This window comes from Anabrus simplex, chromosome 6 (genome assembly GCF_040414725.1).
Source record: "Anabrus simplex isolate iqAnaSimp1 chromosome 6, ASM4041472v1, whole genome shotgun sequence".
In the NCBI taxonomy this organism is placed as follows: Eukaryota; Metazoa; Arthropoda; class Insecta; order Orthoptera; family Tettigoniidae; genus Anabrus; species Anabrus simplex.
The window spans coordinates 91,420,764-91,447,530 of record NC_090270.1 but is presented as its reverse complement, the minus strand read 5'-3'; the positions used below and the strand labels follow the sequence as shown (position 1 = coordinate 91,447,530).

General features: G+C 40.9%; 1 protein-coding gene across 1 annotated transcript in view; it reads left to right on the top strand.

The window, feature by feature from the left end:
- The window catches only part of LOC136876121 (uncharacterized), a 529,911-nt gene that overhangs the window by 83,488 nt on the left and 419,656 nt on the right, over positions 1–26,767 (top strand). Inside the window, exon 2 of the mRNA XM_067149803.2 lies at positions 4,165–4,275. Coding sequence (XP_067005904.1) covers positions 4,165–4,275 — 111 coding nt within the window. The remainder of the gene's footprint in view (positions 1–4,164; positions 4,276–26,767) is intronic.

Sequence of the window (26,767 nt, the reverse complement as noted above, 5' to 3'; positions counted from 1 at the left end):
CCTGGAGTAGACTAAACCGCATGAGATATGGAGTAGGTAGAACAGCATCTACTTTACACACCGGGGGCTGGTCAGTTTCTCCATACTGTGATTGTGGGGAGGTTCGACAAACAATGAAACATGTAGTGCAGGAATGTCCACTCCGTGCTTTCACTGGCACCATGGAAGACCTCAACTCAGCGACACCCGAAGCAGTGAAGTGGGTGACATGTGCATCACTCGCACTCAGTGTGTATTTATGAACTGTCAGAGTTGATAGGTGGATAGCGATGTAAATATATTGTGTTTTCTTCTTGTTCTTTCAAACTTTGTAAATTGCTTTCTTTGACTGTATAGATATGATAATTTGTATTTACTTTGTACTCATCTTTCACTGGTTGTGTAAATAGTTTATAGGTTGTCATTATCCATCATACGCCAAATAAATAAATAAATAAATAAATAAATAAATAAATAAATAAATAAATTAAATAAATAAATAAATAAATAAATAAATAAATAAATAAATAAATAAATAAATAAATAAATAAATAAATAAATAAATAAATAAATAAATAAATAAATAAATAAATAAATAAATAAATAAATAAATAAATAAATAAATAAATAAATAAATAAATAAATAAATAAATAAATAAATAAATAAATAAATAAATAAATAAATAAATAAATAAATAAATTTCCCATCGTTTGTTTCCTATGTGAATTTTACGGGAGGTGTTTCAGGATCCATACAGCAAGTCCATGTACTTCTTCGTGTACTTTTAAATTGACGATCCCTTACGGCATCAGCGTTCTACGACGATGGCGTAGAGTAGTGTAGATTGTGCAACTGTAATTATCTGTACCGAAGTTCAATCACCCACGAGACTGACGTATCTGAGCACCTTCAAATACCATCGGACTGACCAGGGATTGAACCCGCCTACGTGGGATCAGAATGCCAGAGGATAAGTGACTTGGGTCATTAAGGTGATAACCACCTCTGTATCTTATAAATGTTAAATAATCCAATTTCAGGTATAGAAATAAGCATCATCTTACCTCTGTTGTAGATTTTATCATTGTGTTTCATGCGTGGTATCATTTACAACGATTGAGCCAAATTATTTGGGCAAGTCTCTTGAAATGCTCATGAGTTATTATCTACACCATTGGCTATTTACACCTTTGGCTATAATAATGGGAAGGATTATTTGAAGAAACCAAATACTTTTTTTCACCACGAACATTTCTGGAACGTACTGTATATCCGCAACTGAAAAATTTGTAAGAGGTAAATTTGTTTTATGTTATTTATAGCAAGATTCCTTATTATTATTCTTCATTAATATCATGCTAACTCTCAAAGTTACACTGACCTACCTTTAAATTTTTCTTAAAAATGGTACCGAAGTACAAGAAAAAACTGAGAAAAATGAAGTGCGTGCGTTGTTTGTCTCATAAAATGCTCAAGATTTCTGATTATTGATTTTTCAACGCACTCGTTTTCTCTACGTCGTAAATATCAAAAGCACTGATAATCGCAATGTTGACCATTTTTTTACCACTAACAGGCGTCTCTGACAAACAATGCACTACACCAACGGATATGAAGAACCCTGAGAAAAACGTTCTGAATCCATGTCCAAATAAAATATTTTCTCTTTCTAAGAATGCGTCCTGAAAGCGACGATGACTGAGAGCGCAGTAAATTCCGTCAGCCAGGTCATGAAACTGTTCCGAATCTGCTGGGAGGTCACCAGGCCCTACCGTTTTTCTATTCTTCGTGCTTTCGGGGGCTCTCATTCCTTTCTTTCGCGGGACTGATCAGAGAGTTTCCTGTTTATGTAGAATTGATGGAAGAGTACATTCAGTTCTCAATTCTTTTTTACTGAAATATTCTTGATATCGTTTCAAGATCATCTGTCGATTACATAACCTTCGACCATCCTGATCTTTCATACGTACATACTGCTCGATTTCCATGGCAGCTGTTGTTTTTGCTCAGTTTTAGACGAAATACATTAAGGCCAGTGTTTCAGATAAACTACTGAAACAATGATTAGACGTATAAATGTTAATTTGAGTACATTTTTGGTTTTAGAATCACATTCAGAGGAATTTTATTTATCCAACCATCAAATTCTTTTTTGGTCTACAGTATAAATAGTGATTTTACTAACATGAATTGGTGCCCGACCAGTAGAAGAACCTTGTGCTATTGCATGTCAAGTATTAAATGTTATTTTTTCCCTTTAGATTTTTAATTCAATATTTAAAATATTATACAGCGAGTTGGTCGCGCAGCTGTGGGCTTGTATTCGAGAGATAGTGGGTTCCCCACTTCAGCAGCCCTAAAGATGATTTTCCGTGGTTTCCTATGTTCATACCCGGCAGATAAATGCTCTGGCTGTACCTTAATTAAGGCCATCCCGCTTCCTTCCCACACATAGCCCATTCCTATCCCATCGTCGCCAGAAAACCTATCTGTGTCGCTGAAACGTGAAGCAAATTGTAAAAGTTAAAAATTTAAAAATATAATCAAAGAGAAGCAACCTTGTAAATTAATTACGACTCAGGAACCATTTGAGTCATTTTTAACACTTTTTTTGTTTTAGTGTTAAAATGACGTGTCCGTGCTCTACTATAAGAAAGCGCAAATCTCATTTAAGTCACACCTAGTTTACATTTAAAAAACTGGCGATTTTTTCAAAGTCCTCTTAAGTCATTAACACAATTTCTTCCAAAACCCTCCTAAGTCACGTCATCGTTCTACAACTTGGTTCATGGTCGAATACTATAACTGCCAGCATGGAGTGGTAATTGTGATGAACGATAGGTCACACAACAAGAACAATGTCTACTTTTACGCATGAACTGAAAAAGACCAATAAAAAGGATCGAATGAAGTGGTATGTTGCATGGCAAATTCCTTAAAGTTATTACAAGATAAAATTCAGCCCGCGTTGCACACTATTTTGAAACTATTGCTGACTCCTGTGCCGGATAAAATGAATAAGACCACACTGGCATTCCTGTTATCTTACATAATAAGACAATCTTTTGCTTGATGTTACTGAGTTTAGATTTTTTTCTTGGAGGCCATTCGTACTTATCTGCGGATCGAATTTCGGGCATATAGAAAAGAAGTATAGGAACTATAAACATTTGATGTCTAGCAGATTATACATTCTGGAATGTTTGTTAAAATAGACTTATTTTATGTTTGTTTCAAATGGAACACATGTAGGGAAACATAATATACGTCTAAAAAACTGATCTAAGTAGGAGGAAGGCAATAAGAAAAGCTTTCATAGTTGTGAATAATGTGCTAGTGTACAAAAACCAAGAAACAATGGCTGCAAGTGTAATTAACATTCAGTATACTTTTTTATGATGTTAAAGTGCATTGTAAAACACATTAGTTCTGCTCTTACTCACTTCTGTGAACATTATTTCTCAAATGTGCGATGACTTAGGTGGGTTTTGGAAACAAAAGAGTATTAATTATTCCCTTTGTGCCCGAACTGGAAAAGAGACATTTCCTCAAGTTTAGTTCAATATTCTTTATAACAATACCTACTGGATACAGTGAAAACAATATCCATTTAAAATATAATAAAAGCAAAATATGTTTTTGTTCCTGTTGTAAAGTTATTAAAAATTACTTAGGAGGAGTTTGGAAGAAACCTCCCCATAGTTTGAAAACATAAGGCATAAATTAAAATGTTATGTAAACTAATTATGTACTCTAAATGATTAGAGATATCGGATTGTAATTCGATATAAATCCGATATACATAACAGAAAGCAAAAGTGTTCTTTTATGCTCATTCTAGTCACAACTGACACAGGAAAACGGAAATTTGACGATTTCGACTAATTTTCAGATAACCTCTTAATTATTTGTGGTCGATTCAGGTTTCCTTAAATTAAATTAGTGTCTTAAAATTCCTTAAGTTTAAAATCTCGCAATAAATTGTTAATTTGGCAAAATCTATTTAAAGCACATATTGAACATAATCATTATTTTAAGTTGTATTGATTGTTTGGGCGAAGATTGAATGCAGATATTTTCATGTTGATTAGTGTACTAGTTCCGTTCAATGTAAGCTCTCCAGTATAATGATAATAACTTTAAGTCCAAATTATGTCTGAAAGCTCTTCTGTTTGTTGTTTCAGATGATCAGCGGCAGTTACTGAAGCAAGTAGGGTTCACCCAGAGACAGTGTATCAACTACTTGGCGCCAGAAATGGCGCGAGGTGAGGAGAGCCGACCCGACTGGCAGCACAGTAAGTAAGCTACGCCTACTCTTTATGCACTGAGTACAATTTGCATATAAAACACGTCTTTATCTTCTTTGTCATCTGAAATTATTAACTCAACTTTCAACTCGGCTTAAATTTCCTAATAATTTGATCTTGCTACTTCATGGTTCGGTATGCTAATTTTCATCTTATGGTGTTTTAAAGTTCGGACCCACGCTTTAGAGGTAGCGAGCCTCTCTCCTACCTAGAGACCCAGGGTTCGATTATCTGCCAGATCAGGGATTTTTTACCAGTATATTAGGGCTGGTTCAAGGTCACCTCAGCCTCGTGAGGACGATTAAGGAGCTGTCTGACGATGATGTGGCGAACCCGACCTAGAAACCCGAGAATATCGGCCGAAAAGATTCGTCACACTGACTATGCGTCGGCCTGCAGGCTGAGCAGGGGCCTCTTGGTAGGTCAAGGTCCATCAGAGATGAAGCTTCAGGGGCCTCTTTATGTATTACAGAGATATTACTTGCAGTTCAGTCTTTAACCATATAAAGCTTTCAGTGCATGATTCAATTTCCATCAGTTTGCTTTCTAGACAGTACTTAATTATTCACGTCATTTCTACACAATATTTGACTACAGAAGTACTCTGTCAGAAAACAAATCCATTTGGACACGTTCTCCTTGATCCCACGGTCAAAATACTTCCATGTGGATTACTGTTGATCCTCGAAGGGTCGAGGTCTAGTTCAACCTCTGTTCAGTGGCGTAGGTTTTTAGATTTGTTAAATTTCGGCCACTCCTCTTTATTTGATGTCCTTCTTAATGTAAGGGGCAATCAGTACAGTCCTGAATCGGGTTGCCAATCAGGAAAAATCTCCGTGAGCATTGAGGCACTCATCTCACCGATGCACCAGCTTGAAGATCCGCGTGTGGTAAAACACTATGTCCTGCTGCACATCCTCATCCGACAGGAAGCACCAACCCTTCAAGGCCTTTTTGAAGGGATCGCAGACGTGATAATCGCATGGGGAGAGATCAGGACTATAGGACGGATGCTCGAGTATCTCCCACTTGAGTTGTCGTACCGTCTGCATGACAACCTTTGCGTAACGGATGAGGATGGCCTCCCAGATCGACCGGCGTCTTTGGTCGAAACGCGACCCACACGGAACTTGGTACACCATTTCGAAAGACATGATGCCCCATACACATTATTCATTCCCCGATGGATGTCCACCGGTGTTCGTCCTTCGGCAAGCAAGGACAAAATAACAGCACATTGGTCCTGTTTGGACGCATTTGGTAATAACGTCGCGATTGTTCACGTGGCAGAATTTAACGCACGCATCTCGGCACGTCACGACTGCCACACTAATCCCTTTGCCTACATGTCCGTGCCTATATACTCGCATCGGGAGTCGCGCTACGTTACATGCCCCATACAGAAACACCCTCAAACTGAAACTTTTTGATCACGCCTTATAGTAACAAGTATCAAAATTAAATTTTAATATCAATTAAAGACAATTATTGAAATTATTACGTCCACATTTAATGATTACTACAATAACGAATTAATTAAAACGTCTTTTTAACAAACATGAAATAAGGTTTAAAACGTTAATTTATGATAAACATGCGGGGATTATTCGGGTTAATACGGTATTTGTTCATGTTTGTTAGTGGCTGGTCAGCACTCCATCCCGTACAATGCCACTGGGTGAAAATCAGAAAAGCTTGAATGATACAAAAGGCTAAATATAAAATTCAAAATTCTGTAAACCTTGAACTGTAAGCATTATGCATGTTATTTGTTTAATCAGCTTCAATAGCTTAGTTTAATAATACCTTTTGACATCTGAAATTATCACATCTTATATACGTAAATCATTACTTAATCACTAAACCTAACCTAACCTAAGCTAAGCTAACTTAACCTAGTTTTGAGTACGGACTCTACAGCGCATTTAAAACTTATTTTAACTAATTTCCAAAACTTATTTTAACTGCATATTTTAACTGATTTCCAAAACTTATTTTAATTGTATTTTTAACTGATTTCCAAAAGTTGTGACTACTGGGGGCATCTCCAGGGGGGCGATTCGACCCTCACTCCGAGCTGACCATGGGCCCAACACAACCGTCCTTTTTATGGACATCACTGACCGTGGGCTCAACTCAACATCTCCCAGCCATTTATACCAGGGAAATTGGAAATGGCAACACCATGAAGGGTGTGCCTACAACGCCCCTGATGTACGTGATGGAAGGATGTGAAGTAGTGATACAATGACAACACTTTCAGGTCGGTACAGAGTGTGTCCTCTTCGAGCTGCAATACATTGCTGATCCTTCTCATTATGCAGTCAAGAAGACTTCTATGACATCCTTTGGAATTGTAGCTCATGCTTGTTGCACCGCGGACGTCATTTCATGCACGGTTCAGAGTGGCTGAGGGGAGTTGTTCAGGCGTGAATCCATTATGCGCCACACATGTTCAATAGGGCTGAGGTAAAAGTGTATTTTCTCGAGGAGCTTCCCTGTAAATACCTGCAGTATGAGGGTGGGCATTGTTCTGCTGAAACATTCCATTTGCAACAGTCACTGTCAGAAGGACAACCACTCTATTGACAATCTTTTCCATATTAAGTCGAGAAATCATTTTGCGTCAACAATCACTATGACGATTTCACACGAAACTCAATAGCTTTCCAGACTGTGATGCCTGGGGTTGGCCACGTCTCGACAATGAGATCGAAGTGGCTCCTCTCCCAGGTACGACGGTCATTGCTACCAAGACAAAAGCCATACCATTCGTCGGCCCAGCGTGACCTTTCTTCTTCCTCCACGCCTAAATACAGAAGTGTAGACACTGATGCCTACAGATGTACTACCCACGTTCCTGGAACACATCCCACTTGCCATTCGTCAGCTGATGTGGTTCAACATGATGGAACTCCGCCTCACTTTGGACTGAGGGTTCGTGAACATCTCGATACCAGGACAGCTGTAATATCAGCGGAACACTTGCTGAAGGAACACGGGATTCTAATAAGTCATTTACAAGCAAAGTATTCATCACCATGTAGTGCCACAGTAGCTCGATTTTCCGCTGCTGTCGCTGGAATTGGATTTCCGGTGCTGTTGCTCGGGGGACTGTCCAGGACATTCGAATGATGCTACCGACTATTGTCCGTCGGGTTGGCCTTATCCCAGATTTCCTTCATTTGATCTCTGCAGTCATACACGTTGTTCCCTAGATTCACTTTGGCCAACAAGTACAATTATAGCCCGCGCAGATAATCAACTCTCACGCAGATCAATTATTCGGGCATTCTGAACCGGTGACAGCAGGTGATATCTTGCTCTTTCCCATCGGCGAACCATGTTTCACCAAGGAACACTTTACATCACTGAACCTCACAGGCTACACCTCAACTAAACTCTACAGGAGATTGTTCGTCCATGACCAGTCAGTGGCGATTGAATAATCCGGATAACCTGAAACGGGTGTCTTTTACAAGCCTAGCTGGCAGCATTCTCTATCTCCAATATCAACACGAATGATGCATTCCTTCGTAGTGTTGAAATGTCAGCCTCTTCTTAGGAACTGTTTCTCTCTCTATCTTTTTTCCTTTTCCTTTTTTGATATTTGCTTTACATCACAGCGACACTGATAGTTTTTATGGCGAGTGTAAAGGAAACTGCCGTGGCCTTAAGTAAGGTTCTTCTTCTTCTTAAGCTGTCGTCTCCAAACGGAGGTAGACGATCCATACGGCCAGATCCGATCTTGACGTTGCAGCCATGCCATGTGGATTTATTGGAATATCTCTCAGGATCTTTAATGCAGTGGTTTCCCGTTGCCTTCTGAATCCTAATGCCGTTCATCCCCAGCATTTGCCTGATGTAAAAATGGGAAACCTTGGAAAACCATCTTCAGGGCTGCCGACAGTGGGCTTCGAACTCACTATCTCCCGAATGCAAGCTCACAGCTGCGCGACCCTAACCATACGGTCATTTGCTCGGTGTTTCTTTTTACTTCTCCGTATTTCTGAATGGAAGTTCCTAGCGTGTACAACTGGACGCTCCTTTTGTGTAAGATTAAACCTTTTTGTGCCTTTCATTACAAAGTAAAGGACGAAGATATCAGAGAGCAGTTCACTGAATACTCAGGAAATACCGTGGTATTAACTTCGATATATTCTTGAGAACGGTATGGACCTGTCTCGTGGCATTTCCCAGATATAGTCAGTAGATGTCAGGGAAAGTTCAATTTGTACTGGTGAAAGACGTGAAGTAAGCGAATTTACTGTCGATAGAAGTCTACATTTTGTACCACATTGGACGTACATGTAACCTCAAGACGGCTCAAAAATTAAATAGAGTTCCCTTAAGTTTATACCATTAATTAATATTGGAGAACAGTTTGGCTCCGTGGCTGAAATGTCAGTGTAGTGGTTCGAGTTCTAGAGGGTCGGGCATTCGATTCTCGACCGGCCTGGGGATTATAGCCACGTCAGGTTAATTCCTCTGCTCGGAGACAGAGTTTTCATGTTTGTTTTAATACGCCACATTTTCATTTTTTAATTTCCGTGTTGTTATTGTTACAAAGGTGATAGATTATCAACATATTTTTGATGTGGGTGATTATGTCAGTGTCTTTATGAGATATGAATTGTATGATTTCCCCCGTTTAATATTTTTATATAATTTACATGACATTTCGTATTTGTTTATACAGGATGGTTGGAAACAAGGTGCACCGTGTATATGAGCGTTACGGGGTTGGTTATACTGACAAATAATTTGTAAACATGAATTCGATATCTCGCGACGTTGCCATTTTATCAGCAGCTGAAATTAACCAATCAGATCGCAGCGCGGGCGAATTCAAATGGGCTTTTCCAGGCGGTGTTGCAAAATTTGCAAGTGGCTTAGACCGGATTGAGATCCATTCCAAGAAATCAGCATCGAACACAAACACACCGGAGGTTTCAGCAGGTGTTACCGTAGCGTACTTGTTATCGCGCGATCCTGTCAGCTTGGTGGTGATATTCATGTCAATCCTCTGGCGAAATTCTTTTAATTCGATGGGTGCTCTAAAGAGGATCTTAGGCCATGCGGAGATTTAGCAACACTGTCTCACAAAGTCCATTTGAATTTGCCCGCGGAGAGATCTGATTGGCCAACTTTAGTAGGTGATAAAACTACAACGGCGATATATATCGGATTATTTTTTCACATTATTTTCCAGTATGGCCAACCCTCTAATATTCATATACCCGGTTCGTGCTGTTTCCGACTACCCTGTGTAATCATTATGCTATAGGCTATTTTCTTTGACACAAAAGTACAATGCAATGGATTTATTTTGTGTAGCAGGATTAAGGCCATTCGGCTCTCTCTTTCATCTAACCAGAAAATACAGTATCTGCATGTGAAAAATTAAATACACTTACAATTGAAACATCTCGCAACTACTAAACAATACAATATTATGATAACAAAATAAAAATAGGAGAATGATGATGATGATGATGATGAAGATGATTATTTACACAATTATGACATGATCAGCTAATTCCTATTAACCTTGGTAATAAATGTGAGATTATATAAAGTCTATTGTTCGAGGAAGGCTAAATACACTGACTGACAGTGACAATGCAACACCAAGGAGGAGTGGTTCGAAAGGGATGAAAGTTGGGGAAAAAACAGAGACGGCACGGATGAATAATTGATGTTTATTTCAAATTGATATGTAGGTTACACAATGCGCACGGCATCGACTCAGTAGGATGTAGGACCACCGCGAGCGGCGATGCACGCAGAAACACGTCGAGGTACAGAGTCAATAAGAGTGCGGATGGTGTCCTGAGGGATGGTTCTCCATTCTCTGTCAACCATTTGCCACAGTTGGTCGTCCGTACGACGCTAGGGCAGAGTTTGCAAACGGCGTCCAATGAGATCCCACACGTGTTCGATTGGTGAGAGATCCGGAGAGTACGCTGGCCACGGAAGCATCTGTACACCTCGTAGAGCCTGCTGGGAGATGCGAGCAGTGTGTGGGCGGGCATTATCCTGCTGAAACAGAGCATTTGGCAGCCCCTGAAGGTACGGGAGTGCCACCGGCCGCAGCACATGCTGCACGTAGCGGTGGGCATTTAACGTGCCTTGGATACGCACTAGAGGTGACGTGGAATCATACGCAATAGCGCCCCAAACCATGATGCCGCGTTGTCTAGCGGTAGGGCGCTCCACAGTTACTGCCGGATTTGACCTTTCTCCACGCCGACGCCACACTCGTCTGCGGTGACTATCACTGACAGAACAGAAGCGTGACTCATCGGAGAACACGACGTTCCGCCATTCCCTCATCCAAGTCGCTCTAGCCCGGCACCATGCCAGGCGTGCACGTCTATGCTGTGGAGTCAATGGTAGTCTTCTGAGCGGACGCCGGGGGTGCAGGCCTCCTTCAACCAATCGACGGGAAATTGTTCTGGTCGATATTGGAACAGCCAGGGTGTCTTGCACATGCTGAAGAATGGCGGTTGACGTGGCGTGCGGGGCTGCCACCGCTTGGCGGCGGATGCGCCCATCCTCGCGTGCTGACGTCACTCGGGCTGCGCCTGGACCCCTCGCACGTGCCACATCTCCCTGCGCCAACCATCTTCGCCACAGGCGCTGCACCGTGGACACATCCCTATGGGTATCGGCTGCGATTTGACGAAGCGACCAACCTGCCCTTCTCAGCCCGATCACCATACCCCTTGTAAAGTCGTCTGTCTGCTGGAAATGCCTCCGTTGACGGCGGCCTGGCATTCTTAGCTATACACGTGTCCTGTGGCACACGACAACACGTTCTACAATGACTGTCGGCTGAGAAATCACGGTACGAAGTGGGCCATTCGCCAACGCCGTGTCCCATTTATCGTTCGCTACGGGCGCAGCACAGCGGCGCATTTCAGATCATGAGCATACCTCAGTGACGTCAGTCTACCCTGCAATTGGCATAAAGTTCTGACCACTCCTTCTTGGTGTTGCATTTGCTCTGTCAGTCAGTGCATACAATATTTACATAACATACGAATAACAATTTAGGACTTCATCTACGTATTACTTAGTAAGTATCGGTGAAAAAGTTGCCTAAAGCTAGCAGGTGAGGCTCCTCTGACAGAGACGGGTAGTGTATTCCATTGTCGTGCCGAAGAAATAACAAATGAGTTTGTGTATGGTGTGATGTGGTGGGGTGGAATATATAGGAGTGTATCAGATTTTGAACGTGTTCCGTAACTGTGATTGGATGAGGGGTGGTAAAATTGACTGTACAAGTAGGGAGGTGAGCATGAGGAGAGTATTCGATGAAGAAGGTATAAAGAATGAAGATTACGGCGCTGGTTGAGTTTTAGCCAACAGAGTTCATCGTAGGCAGGTGTAACATGGTCAAAGTAAGGTAGGTCACATATATAGCGAACACAGACGTTTTGTGCGCGTTGTAGTTTGTCGTTAAGAGTAGCAGTCAGGTCGTTGTACACGACAACACAGTAGTCGAACTGAGGTAGTTGACCTTTAGAAAATAATTAGCAGACAATTTTAACAAAATTACCAAATTCATAGCAATCTACATCTTTATATCCATGAAGTATATTCCTAATGAATTCTGGTCACTTCTCTTGAAATTTTATCAGTTGGAGCGTTTTAGAATATGCGTAATAAACCTATATAAAAAGCGGGATATCTTTAATATATAACTATGTGAAATTCACAACACAGCTTACCATTAAGTATACCTGCGACCCAAATTGCATTCTAATACACAGCTGGACAACCGTCCTCTATTAACACCATAGGAAAAATGTTTTATAATAATGTGTATTTGTTGTTTTCCCTTTGCTTATGGTTTAACGTTACTGTAACTTATCGAAGGTTTTCGGTGAAACAAAATGGGAAGACGCACTATTGGGAAGAAATCGGCTCTGGCCTATGAATTCAAACTGTCCCGGTATTTCTCTGGAGGCAAAAATGGGGAAACCAGGGCTGCCGACGGTGGGATTCGTACCCACCATTTCCCGAATGCAAGCTCACAGCTACGCGTCCAAATCGCTCGGTTATAACAGTATGACTAGCCACCAACATCCAAGGAATGATTTAATGTATAGGAACATAAAGTAGGATAAAATCGGGATTAGTAGTTCAGACGGCAGGAGCGCTGCCCTTCTGATCTGGAATTCGAAGATGCTCAGATACGAAAGGCTCTGTCGGTAGATTTACCGGTACGTAAAAAATATTTTACAGCACAAACTTTCGGCTCGTCGGCGTCTCCGAGAAGAATAAAAGTATTCAGTGGAACGGAAAACAACAACAACAACAATAATAATAATAATAATAATAATAATAATAATAATAATAATAATAATAATAATAATAATAATAATACTGGGAGGTACAACTCAAACCCGCACATTTAAAAGAAGCGCCTTAAGGAACTTTATCTATCAAACAAAACTTGAAACAGCTACTGCATGAAGTTGGGACATTAATCAGAAGATGTCACTCATAAATAACAGCGTAATGTGTTATTTTAAAGTGTCCTAAACTGACTGGATTTATTTGTTTTGTTTTGGTGTACAGCACGTAGTCTGAACTTTTCTCCATAGATGTCCTTACAAAAAACTGAGATCATGCATTCTGGTGCAAGGTGGAAGAATTAATGATTTAAAAAAGGTTTGTGTTTGTAGGTTTTCATAACTAAATCCACTTTCATTAATTTTGATATTTCAAGGTTTGCAACACTTTCTTCTCATCCCGCCAGCTTTTGAATCTGGCCAATTAGACATTCTTGTATTTATTTTTCAACCTATCACGGGCTTCTTGAAGATTTTTATTCGGCCAATAATAATAATTTCGTGTGGCTATTTCTAGCCGAGTGTAGCCCTTGTAAGGCAGACCCTCCGATGAGGGTGGGCGGCATCTGCCATGTGTCGGTAACTGCGTGTTATTGTGCTGGAGGATAGTGTTATATGTGGTGTATGAGTTGCAGGGATGTTGGGGACAGCACAAATACCCAGTCCCCGGGCCATTGGAATTAACCAATGAAGGTTAAAATCGCCGATCCGGCCGGGAATCGAACCCGGGACCCTGTGAGCTGAAGGCCATTACGATGACCATTCAGCCAACGAGTCGGACATTCGGCCAATAAAAATGAGAGGGTGTGTCCGGATTTAGTCCAGAACCTTCTCGAAACCTCCCCTCGGGCATATAAGCTGCGGCTTTTTCAAGCTACCTTGTCTTTTGTCTTAATAGATCGCCGAATTTCTGAGAGTGTGTGAGTTAAGAAAGGAGGCGGGGCGCCTCGTTCTTCGGCAGGCAGAACATCAGCCCAGGTAATGGCCACCAGTTTTCTGTCTCTGTAGCTGTCTCCGCAAAATTATCCGAGGGGAAGGTACTAATCTTTAATTATGTAACCACCGGTTTCCTAAAAATGTAAACTACTTCTTGCTAATGTAAAACTTCATAAAGTATTTAACTGTAAATCGGGGATAGAAAGTGCGTAACCCTCTTGAGTTCCCCTTCAATTTATCTTGAGGGGACTACAATTTTTGTTACTGTTTCTCCTTCTGTAAAGTATTAATTAACCTTCTTTCTAGTCACCTCAGTAGCTTGGGATTAGCCCCTGCATCATCGGGCCACAGACCCAAGTAGGGTTTTAAACTGAGTTTTCAAGGAGCGCAAGTGTACGCCTCCAAACATTTTGAGTTCGGGCGAGTAATATCAACCTGTTCTTCCTTTTCACGCAGGCCTAGTAGTATGGGTTCTAGATACCACTGTGTAAAGGTATTGTAAGTTGTATGTTGTGCATAGAGAGGCCGAGTAATGTAAATCTATGCCTTATGTAAACTTAAAGGTGGAGTTGTAAGCTCTTTCGTTGTTATGTAAGAGATTGCTGTAACATTGAGGGGTGCCTCTGGAAAGCTGAAAATTGTATCGGTTGGAGTAAAGTGCTCTGTCTTGGGAGATTTCTCTCCTTGTCTATCTAAACGCTACATTAGCGGCGTTGTAAACTTGTAATTTAGAGCCTGAAGCTCAGAAATTGTAAATTTACTGTATCAATATTGCTTTGTACCTGTAACCTTGTTATTTCACTAATTGAAACGTTTTGTTAAGTTTGAGATTTGAAAATAAATATAACCTTTATTTAAAGTTTTAAATTAATTTTTGATATTGTAGTTAGGCCCATTCAAGCCCACACCTCCTTTCACCTTTCTGTGATCCACGAAAACCCGGTAATAATAATAATAATAATAATAATAATAATAATAATAATAATAATAATAATAATATTTTTTTGCGAGGGAGTGTGGAAAATCTTTCATAAGACGCTTGTGAGGGTCCGCACTCAACAAGTGTGTGGAGATTCTTACTCACTAAAAACCACACTCCCTTTTCCCACGACGTTTATCTCCGCTCCGGAAACCGCTATCGCATTACTTCAGGACGGATGTCGTGCTTAATGCATCTTGTGCTTCATTTTCCTTCTTCTGCTTTACTGTCTGTCGTAATCGTCCAGGTCCTTCTTCTTCTGACGCAGAATATTTTCTACGTAGACTGCCACCTGGTCCCAAGATTCTTGACTCCGTAGCATTACTGACACGATCCCTCCTGGCGTCAATTCTCCCTGCATAACTTCTAAGCATCTTCTTTTTGGCAGCCAATGAACACACACAAAGAAAGTATGTAATACGTCATCGATATCACCGCAGTATATGCACACCGGACTGGTTGCTAGCCCTACCCTATGAAGAAATTTTCGGAAGTATCCATGACCTGTCAAGAACTGTGTGAGATAGTAGTTCACTTCACCATGATTTCGACCAACCCATACGCCCAGAGAAGGAATCAGTCTTTTCGTCCATTTCCCTCTAGAGTCATCTTCCCATCTTGTTTGCCATCGTTGCATTCTGCGACTAAGAGCCAAAGCCTTTTCCCTTTTCCTTCCTAGCTCTTCTTGTGTGAGCCAAATTTCTTGTCTTTCGAAGGCCAACAAGTCAATAGGAGCTACTGCTGCTACTACTAGAATCGCAGGTTCTGATACTGTGCGATATGCTCAAGCAATTCGTAAAGCTGCTCTCCGTTGTACAGCCGCAATTCTTGTCCGATATTTCGCAATTTTTAACGGTTCAGCGCAAATTTACGAACCGTATAGCAGTATCGATTGAAAAGTCGACATGAGAAGCCGCCTCGTACTAGATTTCGGCCCCTTGATATTTCCCATGAGTCTACTCAGTGCAGTCATGGTTTTCTCTGCCTTATCTGTTACCCGTTGGATGTGGTCCCAATATGTAAGCTTAGTATCAAGCGTTACACCAAGATATTTTGTGCTCCTAGTTATTTCGATGGCTATCTGCCCGATCTGCATCGGTACAACAGTATTAATCCTTTTCCTCGTCAGGAGGACAATTTCTCTGCGAGTTCTAACTTGTGATTTATCATCCATTCTTTGACACGTCGCATCACCTGATTCAATTTAAATTGAGCCAGCTCTAGGTTACGGGTTACTATCACAGCAGCCACATCATCAGCATAACCCACAAGTTTTACATCTTCTGGCATATCCAGCCGTAACAAACTATCATACATGATATTCTAAAGGTGTGGTCCAAGAATTGAGCCTTGCGCTGCCCCAGCTGTGAGCCGTTTTCTTCTCTGACCATCTTCCGTGTCGTATAACAATGTACGGTCTTTCAAATGGTCTCGCAGTATATACATGAGATATTCTGGTAGCTTGAAAGTTTCTTGTAGAGCTTCCAAAATATTACTCCATCTTGCCGAGTTGAAGCATTTTTAACATCTAGAGTCACAAGAAGCGTCAGCTTTCTAGAGTAATGATTACCCATTTGAGCTCGTTCTGCTGCCTTCACCACTTCCTTCACAGCATCTAGCGTTGAGTGACCTCTGCGAAATCCATGTTGTTGGTCAGATAGGTCGCCAGCTAATCGGACTGCTCCGACTGCGGTGTCCTGCATACATAGAGGTCTGTAACCCCCAGTTTTCCGTTTACTGATCAGAACCAATCTAGCTATCTCCCAACAAAAGCTAAAAATTCCCGCTTCCAAACAATGATTATACATTCTCAACAGCAGTTGAGGACATAATTCGACTGCCACCTTCAGTACTTCTGCTGGAATACCATCTGGTCCAGGGGCTTTCTTATTTCTAAGGGAATTAATTGCTGTTATCAATTCTTCAGTTGTAAAAGGTGGTACATTATCTAGTTCTATCTCGGCCTCAACATCAATCCTCTCTGCATGATCAGGGAATAGTGTGTGTACTATTTCTTCCATGGTGCGTGAATCCATGATAGGGCTTGGTAACATCCCTAATTTCTTCATAACAATTTTAAATCCTAATCCCCATTGATTTTCATCCACTTCTTTAGAAATTTCCCACCACTTGTCGGCTTTACTCTTTTTAATTGTATTTCGCAGTCTTCTATTCATAGTCTTATACTCTACTGAGAGAGCTTCATCGTTATGTCGTGCTCTTTGTGTCCTTCGTCTGAGTCGCAGGCATTGTTTCCTCAGCTCAGCAATTTCTTCATTCCACCAATTTGCTGGACGCTTGCCTCTCCGTTGTTTGATTCTTGTCATTGACGCGTCACATGCTTGCTGAAGGAGTCTCATGGTGTGTTTCACGCATTTATTAGCAATTATGCTTCTTTTGCCTCCGTGACATGTATCCGAAATACAGTCTATTCCATTCTGTATTACTTCATGAAATTTTTCTCTATCCATAGTGGTTATGTTCCATCTTTCTGGCTTGCGCGTGGTAATCCTTAGATGCGCAGTCTCTTGAAGTACACGAAAAGTGATATACTGATGATCGCTTCCAGTGTATTCTTCAATTACTCGCCATTCAGTTATCCTAGTCGGAATATCTTCAGAAGCAAAGGTCACATCTGGTATAGTTCCCTGACACCCTGGTCGCCGAAAGGTTGTCACATTACCAACGTTGATAACCATTAATCCCAATCTGGCGACCATCTCCATTGTACGCCGCCCTCTAGGATCTGTTTGAGGCATGTTCCATTCAACTGCTTGAGCATTAAAATCACCAGCAACAACTAGGTTAGTGTTCATCCCTTGCAGAGTATCTTCAAGCCCATCTAGTTTTGTCTGGAAGTCATAAATAGCCTCATTCGGGGTAAAATAACAGCTGACAAAAATTACCTTCTCAACTTGGACCCAGACGAACCCATCACCGCATCCTTGATTTATAACTGAATATTTTCCAAGTTTTGGTACCCATATCGCAGCTGTCCCTAGATTGTCTGAAAACCAGCCTGGTTGATCTCTGTCTTGATATTGTTCGCTAAGAATCAAGATGTCTGCTCCTATCTCATAGTCCATCTGCGTCAATAGGTCACTGGCAGTTAGACTCCTGTGTATATTGGCTTGAAGGATCTGTACCATTCACCACTGCTGTTTCGCCTTTTCTAGTGCTTCACGAAACACAATACACTTGCCTGAGCCAAGAGCATGATGTCGTTTTGACTCTTCAACGCCCATCTCTGTGCAAATTATGCATCGTGGATTCGTTTTGCATCCTACTGCCTTGTGACCAGCTTCCCCGCACGTAAAGCAGAGTTTACTTCTGTCCAATCCTTTACAGTTTCGTGCTTGATGCCCATATGACAGACATCTAAAGCACCGAGGAACTACGGTCCACCGTCTTACTCTGCAGTACAGCCAGCCTACTTTAATTTTGCCTATGTCTAACAGCTTTCGTGCCTCGCTATCTTCTATCTCTACAATGGCGAGTTTTTGTCCCCTGCTGTTCGGATTTGTGATTGAGACCTTCAATTCTTGATTAAGATTATCTAATTCTTATCTTACACCCTCCTCTACGTCGGAAATAGTGGTGGCACTGTCCATATCCCGAATTTCCAATGTAGTTCTAGGCGTCAAAACCTTTACTTCGCCATCATGTCCAAGAGCACCTCTAAGTGATTTATTAAAATTTTCTCTATTCTCCTTTTCCGTGGCATAATAATGATAATAATAATAATAATAAACGAAATTATCTGTTTGGAAAAATACAGGCAACTTGACTGCCTTATTTGTGCGGCGAGTTGCAGTCACCTCCTGCGGGCACCTGAACTCCCGAGTTGTGTTTCGGAACGAACTTAATTTTTACACTCCTACAATATTGTTAATACATAAAGCACAGACACTGCAGTCACACCAGACCGATTTCACACAAATACTTTCTGGCACAGTTACAACAATACATTCTCTAATACTGAAACGAACTAAGATATCATAAAGATACAAGCTCATTCTTAGCCTGTTGAACTGAATGTGGATAAGAATGTACGGTCAGTCAACAGTTCACAAAATATTATAATAAAATCCAGTCTTCCTTCCTTTGATTTAATTGGACGTTTTAATTAAATTTTAACTTGATATTTAAAGTTTTCATGTCTTCTTTACATTTTACGAAGAACTCGATTAAAGCGAAACGATTAATTATCTGGTCTGTTTACTTTTATTTTAGGGAACCCCCATCCCAGCGCTCGCCCTAGCCGGTGACACTCGGCTATCTTGGTGGGAGAAAGGCGACAAAAATCAATGATTGGGTCCCGGGGTGGGCTAACATCCTCCGTGTAACACCTGCAGAACTTCATAAAGTCAGCTGTTCTTCGTCCTCCTTAGTTTTAGTTAGTCTGCATCCATCTATGGCCAAGCTACTCGCTAAACCTAAAGGCCATACGTTAGTGTGAAATAAAGAGAAACAATCTCAGCTGTTATGCGTGTTGGTGTAAGAATAGTGGGGTAAGTAAAGGACTTCTTTTCTTTTATAAGTTGCTTTACGTCGCAACGACGCAGATAGGTCTTGTGTCGACGATGAGATAGGAAAGGGCGAGGAGTGTTAAGGAAGCGGCCGTGGCCTTAATTAAGGTACAGCTCCATAATTTGTCTGGGGTAAAAATAGGAAACCACGGAAAACCATCCTTAGGGTTCCCGACATTGGGGTTCAAACCCACTATCTCCGGAATGCAAGTTCACAGCTGCGCGCCCCTTACCGCACGGCAGTGTCAAAAGTATTTGCCACAAAGGAGTGCGTTGGACAAGTAATTTCCGAAGCAAGCAGGCATCGTCGAGGAGTGGGATCAGACAATGCCGCACTTATTCCAGCTCTCCACCTTTGTGTCAGATCCCTCCGTGGATTAGCGGTGGAGTGTTGGTCTCCAGATCCCAAGATTATGGGTTCTATTACTAGTTGCTTTACGTCGCACCGACAAGATAGGTCTTATGGCGACGATGGGATAGGAAATGGCTAGGAGTGGGAAGGAAGCGGCCGTGGTCTTAATTAACGTACAGTCCCAGCATTTTCCTGGAGTGAAAATGGGAAACCACAGAAAACCATTTTCGGGGCTGCCGACAGTGGGGTTCGAACCCACTGTCTCCCGGATGCAAGCTCACCGCTGCGCGCCCCTAACCGCACGGCCAACCCGCCCGGTGATTATGGGCTCAAACCCGCCAAAGGTGATTTTTGAAGTGCGAAGAAAAGTCCATTTGACACTCCATATCGTACAATGTCTGTACGTAAAATATTTCTGATGACACATTTGGTGTTTACTTGATAAAATTAATTAAAATCAGCCATAAATTGTTTAAAGATATCTGGTTTTGTCTGCCATCTCGTAGAGTAAAATGAAATGTCGAAATTGACGTGCAGACACCATAGATGGCCTCAAATAACAATGCATGCAGACAGTAACTGAGCCCATACGATCATTATTCGTACCTTCATGTCCCTTTGTCTAGTTGTCAGCCCAGAGGCTGGTTGGATCCTCAAATAGCACCACCAAAGGCCATGCAGTTAGAGGGAAATCGCAAAAACGTATGGCAGCACAAAAATGAGGCGTACTAGGCAAGATGAGGAGTGAGGTAGTTTGCCATTGCTTTCCTCACTGGGCCAGACAGTGGTATTGCAGCACGACTCACCCTATGAACAGCACCTTTCATAACAATCAGACGCACTGGTTGTGCTCCCAAGGTAATTACTCAGCACCACCCATACCTCAGAAACTCCCATATTGTCACAGCCATAGATGAGACTGAGACTTTGGTGGAAGCTACATTTCGCTTTGGCCTGTGCCAACAGATGAATGCAAAACTACTAAGTGGCTTTTCAACTATTCTGCCCAAGAATGCAGAATTCAAGTGACTTGTTTGTCATATTTTGTTTTTTTTATTTTCTGTAAGTTTCAGATATATTTCAGCCTTTGTTCATTGTATCGCTACCTTCGCAAATATGAGGGTAAATTAACACATAATACTGGGCCTGCGAAGTAGATGTTCTGTGGAGCTTTCAACATCCTCCAAGAGGGATGGTCTCCTCATAATTATATGCAGTAGATGGAGTTGTTGAGCAAGCAGTTCCTATCCCCGTCCATGTTACAACATTATACTTCAGTCATCACAAAAGTTAAGAGACCTAACATTCAACTTGGAGGAGAAGAACTCTGGTTTAAAGGGCGGCACGACTATTAATAACTTACATGTAGTAATCTTGACGTGACATGAATTTTTCCGCAAGCGAAGCAAACTATGGCATGCAACATTTTCTAATATTCTAGATATTTTATCTTTATTGTCGCAGTTATTGCCCATTAACATTCCAAATTCTCTACTACGCATGGGAAAGCAATTAAGTTTGACGATGGTAGAATGATATATGATTACAATATCGCAAGTTTATAACAGAAGTTGCTAGTTGGCGCTAGCGTTACGATGATCCCTGTCAAAACTTTAACGAGTTTCCGCTATAAACCGAGGTGCATATTTCTAATGGTATGCAGAGTACATTCGTGTTGAAGCCTTTGTTAACTTACGTGGGTCTCTTCTACAGCATTTTACAAAGATCTTTATACATTTTAAATGATGTACAGTACTGTAGTAAAAAGCGATAGTATTTCTTGTACCAAGCAAGTGGTTGCTCAATTTGAGTCACGTAGCTATCATCTTGCATTCGGGAGATAGTGGGTTCGAGCCCTACTGCCGCCAGCCCTGAAGATGGTAAATGCTGGGCTGTACTTTAATTAAGGCCACGGCCGCTTCCTTTTCACTCCTAGCCCTTTCGAGCCTATCGTCACCGTAAGACCTATCTGTGTCCGTCCGACGCAAATCAAATTGTAAAAAAATAAAAAATAAAAAACTCTCTTGGGAATGTACGTAAATGACTATTTTTGTATATACCAGAAAATGTAAGGATTTAAGTAAATTTGAGTGCCATAAAATTGTTTAATTAACCCTTTAAGTCTGAATAAAATCAAGCTTCCTGATTGATTGGCCAGTGTCTTGGATTTCGAACCTCGAGGGCCCTGGTTTGTTTTCCGTCCGGGTCGTTTGGTTATATTTATGAAGGGTTTGTTCCCTTCTTTCACCAACTTGGTGTTTATGCAGTCTCCAACATTCTGGTAATTCACATACAACACTATCCACCACCATACAGAGTTTTGGAAACATTACAGGCGCCAACCACCGGAATCGGAGAGTCTACATACAAGGGCTGTAATATGCTATAATAGCCACTCGAAATAATAATAATAATAATAATAATAATAATAATAATAATAATAATAATAATAATAATAATAATAATAATAATAATAATAATTGTACCGGGAGGTACTCCCCAACGCCATGCATTCAAATTCAGCACCTAAAGAACCCCTCTATCGGTAAAACAGTGAACCTGAAACTATACCTACTTAGAAATTTAATCAGAAGAGGTCACCACTAAAATATCCGGCTCCATGGCTAAATGGTTAGCGTGCTGGCCTTTGGCCACAGGAGTCACGTGTTCGTTTTCCGGTAGGGTCGGGAATTTTAACCATCATTGGTTAATTTCCCTGGCACGGGGTCTGGGTGTATGTGTTGTCTTCATCATCATTTCATCCTCATCAAGACGTGCAGGTCGCCTACGAGAGTCAAATCAAAAGACCTGCACCTGGCGAGCCGAACCAGTCCTGGGATCTCCCGGCACTAAAAGCCATACGCAATTTCATTTTTTTACCACTAAACTATTGAGTAATTTTGTTATTGTACGGTTTCCTAACCTCAGTGAATTTCTACTTGTTTTGTTTAACATCCATCAATAAGTTTGGACATTCTTCCACAGAGGACACCACTAAAAACTATGATCATGCACCCTAGTGTGAGGTATAAGAACTTATAATTCAAAGAAATTTTGTATTCATACGTTTTTTTACTGATTGATGGGTTGGCAATATTTTCTTTTTATTTTCGCCAGTTTTTAATGTAGCTAATCCCTAATTTCTCTAATTAATTTTCTACCAATCACAGTCTTCTTCTTCTTCTTCTTCTTCTTCGATTTTGAGTGTAACTTTTAAATTGACCAATAAATTGAGAGGGTGTGGCTGGTTTATTCGTGAAAGATCTCGAACCTTCCCTGAGGGTTTATAAACTGCTGCTTTGCACGTCTCTTGGCCAATTGATCGTCATCTTACTGAGTGTGTGTGTTAAAGCGGGAGGCGGGCGGCCTCTTTCGTCAGCTGCTAGAACTTCTACTAGGTAATCGCCACATAACATCTTTCTTTCTTGCTATCTCCGCAGTTTAACCCGAGGGAAAGGTCCGAAATCGTTTACTATTTAACTTTCTTTTCTAAAAATGTAACTTTCTGCCAGCTAATGTAATTACTTCATAAAATCTTTAACTGTAAATCGGGGATAGAGAGTGATATACCCTCTCGAGCTCCCCTTCATCTTGGTTTGAGTTGCCATGTTTTTGTAACCTTCGTTTCTGCAATGTATTAAAGTTATTTCCATCCGTGCTACCTCGGTAGTTTGGGAATAGCCCCTGTTTCGTCGGCCAAGCACCCTATAGGTTTTACATTTTTGGAGCCCAGTCTTCGACTCCATTTAAATTGTACTCGGGCCGTTTATTTAACCTGTTCTTTTTCACTGAGGCCCTGTAGGTTGAGTACTAGATACCTCTGTGTAATGAGATTTCTATTTGTAAATAGTCCCTTGTAAGCCCAGAGTTGATTAGATTTTCATGCAATGTTGCCTTGAGTAGGCTTGGAAAACTGAGAGGCTGTTAGCTCTTTTTCAAAGTAAGATTACTGTATGCCCCCTGAAGGGTAGATGTTGTAATTTTAGGAGCAAGTGCTCTTTGAATTAGGGGATTTTTCCCCTTGTATAAATTTGTGCTCTTTTGTAAATTTGAGCTAGGAGCTCAGGAAAAGTAAAGCGAGGGCTTGAAGCCCACGGCCTGTTAAAACGACAAATCTTGTCTTTCCTAGACTTGTTTAATGATTGCTACTTGTACCTGTAAAAACTGTTAAGTTTGAAATTTTTGAAAATATTACCTTCATTTTAAGTTTTAAATTCAATTCTGACATTGTAGTTAGACCCATTCATCCCGGAACCTTCTTTCACCTCTGCGTTCCACAGATACCCCGGAATAATAATAATAATAATAATAATAATAATAATAATAATAATAATAATAATAATGAACCTTTAATTATTTAATTAATTTTTGTACATGATCTTCACAAATCTAGAGACTCAGACAAGAGAAGATTTCTAAAAGGCTACGCAATGATAAATGTATGTACTAAGGAATGCTCTAAACTACACTTACTTGTACGTAGAATGCCTTCATTTATCCACAGACGTTGAGGTAACAACAGAGGAGTTATAACACTAATCCAAAAAGTATAATAGTGTTATTGGATTTACGTCCCTCTAAATAGTTTCATAACTGTTTTCTGCCCGACTCCTTTGCTGAATGGTAAGCGTAGTGCTCTTCGGTTGAGAGGGCACCGGGTTCGATTCGCGGCCGGATCGGAGATTTTAACCTTAAATGGTTAATTCCATTGGGCCGAGGACTGGGTGTTTGTACTGTCCCTAACATCCCTGCACCTCGCACATCACACACAACACTATCTTCCACTACAGTAACACGCAGTATCCTATACACGGTAGATACCGCCCACTCTCGTCCAAGGGCCTCTGCGTTCAGTGCGCTATCGAAACAATTAGGGCTAAAGAAATGACAAGTTCTGACATAATGTTAATACGTACTGTACGATTCAGTCCGCATAGAACCGGGCGAGGTAGCCGTGCGGTTAGGAGCGCGCAGCTGTGAGCTCGCATCCGGGAGATAGTGGGTTCGAACCCCACTGTTGACAGCCCTGAAGATGGTTTCCCGTGGTTTCCCATTTTCACACCAGAAAAATGCTGGGGTTGTACCTTAATTCACGCTACGGCCGCTTCCTTCCCATTCCTGGGTCTTTCCTCTCCCATCGTCGCCATAAGACCTAGCTGTGTCGGTGCGACGTGAAGCAAATAGCAAAACAAAAAAAAAAAAAGGTCCGCATCGAACCCTATGATGTTTACTCTTTCAAAAAGACGTGTGTTCACATATAATAGATAACCATGAGGCTCCTGTAGGACCTACTTTAAATTTTCGAAAATGATGTTGGGTGTAGATGGTAAGGGGAGACTTCATTCATCTTCCGTGATAAATTTTGTAACACTGACATCAAAGGTGGGACATCAGCAGCAGAGGAGGTGGTGGAGAATACTGAGGGATCATTCCTATTGTCGTGACAGGGATAGGAATTCAGGATAATTTTTCTGAATATCTTCTGTGATTGGAGAACTGGATCAGGAAGACTGAAGAAGACGATTCTTCTCTATGTTGATTTATTCTTTGATGAACCATCTACGGGCATTGTATACGGTAGAAAATATGTGGTTGGATAATAGCCCGGTCAATGAAGAGTCCATTTTTCAGTACGCTAAGTCATAAGTCTCTACTCCAATACGACAGATTTTTAATTATTATTATTATTATTATTATTATTATTATTATTATTATTATTATTATTATTATTATTATTATTATTATTATTATTATTATTATTATTATTGGAGTTACACAATCCCTCCTCAGGCTGACAGGGATTCGTCTGGCAACTACTCTGGCTATTATAGCAGGACAGTCCCTCTAGTTACTTGTCTCATGCTTAAGTAACCCTCTCGCCTTCCACACCCGGGATTTTAGTATTTTCTTCAAGTTTCTATGAGATGGAAACTTCTGTCTTACAGCGGGACAACCAATCCGGTGGTTAGAATGCCATTTCCTTCCGATACGTCACAGATGGTTACTTACTGGCTTGATCTCTGTCGTATTTACTCTGTTGAGTACACAGGACGTACGTGACTCGACACTATGTTGACCACACAGGGAATTAGGATTCTTGGAATTTTTAAATCTCTACTACAGAATATTCTTACTCAATTCCAGTGTCTATCCTATATTCCCTTCTTTAAGCTATTAACTTATTAATTCGTTTACATTTCTTAAACACCTACAACCACTAATACATTCCTGATCGGCTGCATAGAACTCAGTGCTATTATCCGTCCTACATCCTAATCGTAGGTCGATCCTCGGAGTGGTTGACAGTCCTGAGCTCAAAACTTGGGGTCGGCACAACACTATTACACAGTACTCAAAAATGATTTTGTATATTACGATTTTACACGGTATATGTCACGGTGCGTCAAACATATTTCAATATGCACTGTAGGCTAATGTCTGAGACATATGGTGATATGATAATAAGCTTTTGGGCTCATGGCGTGTCAAGAAAACTAGGTGTCGTTATCTCCCACCTGGAACGCTAACAGTGAGCCATCTGGTGACGATAGAGAGTACCACTTACTATAGACCAGGGCCCCGCAAACGCCCAAGATCTCACATGCAAACCGAGACGCAGAGGCTCCGTGCACTGTGCATCGGTCCGACTCGGCTCAACTCGGCTTGACTCGGATGGTGTAGTGTGCTGTGAGCGACGAAGCGTGCGGTGATAGACGGGTTTTTTATCAGTGAAATAGATAAGCGCAAGACAACAACGTAATAATGGAGCAACCTGTTTCGAAGAAATCAAAGACTTCCGAAAATCCATTTCAACCGAACTAGGAACTTCCGTATATTTTCCTCAGTCGTGACGATAAAGCCAAATGCTTTAATCTGTGGGACAATAATTTCGTGATGATCAACATGATCTATTGTTTCAATACAAAGGATTTGCTCGAATTCTACGATAATTTGCCGAAGGTAGATTTTCCTAAGCTGCACCGAGAAGCAGCTAAGATTATCTGTATGTTTAGTTCCACATGCATATCTGAAAGCTATTCGTCTGTTTTGACTTGTACGAAAACTGGACTGCAAGAGATTATTTCTGATTTTAATTTAAAGAACGCTCTCAGAATTGCTGTTGGCCGATCCCTTGTTCCAGACATTACTGGTATAATTGCAAAGAAAAAGGAAAATAAGAGCTAAGGAAGATAAATTTTGTGCTCGAACAAAACCGAAGGAAGAGCTTTTTTGACACCTGTAACATTGTCGACGCTCACCAGCGTCGAAACTAGTTCCAAGTAAATTGATTTTTAATTTTACTTGTTTATTATTAATAACT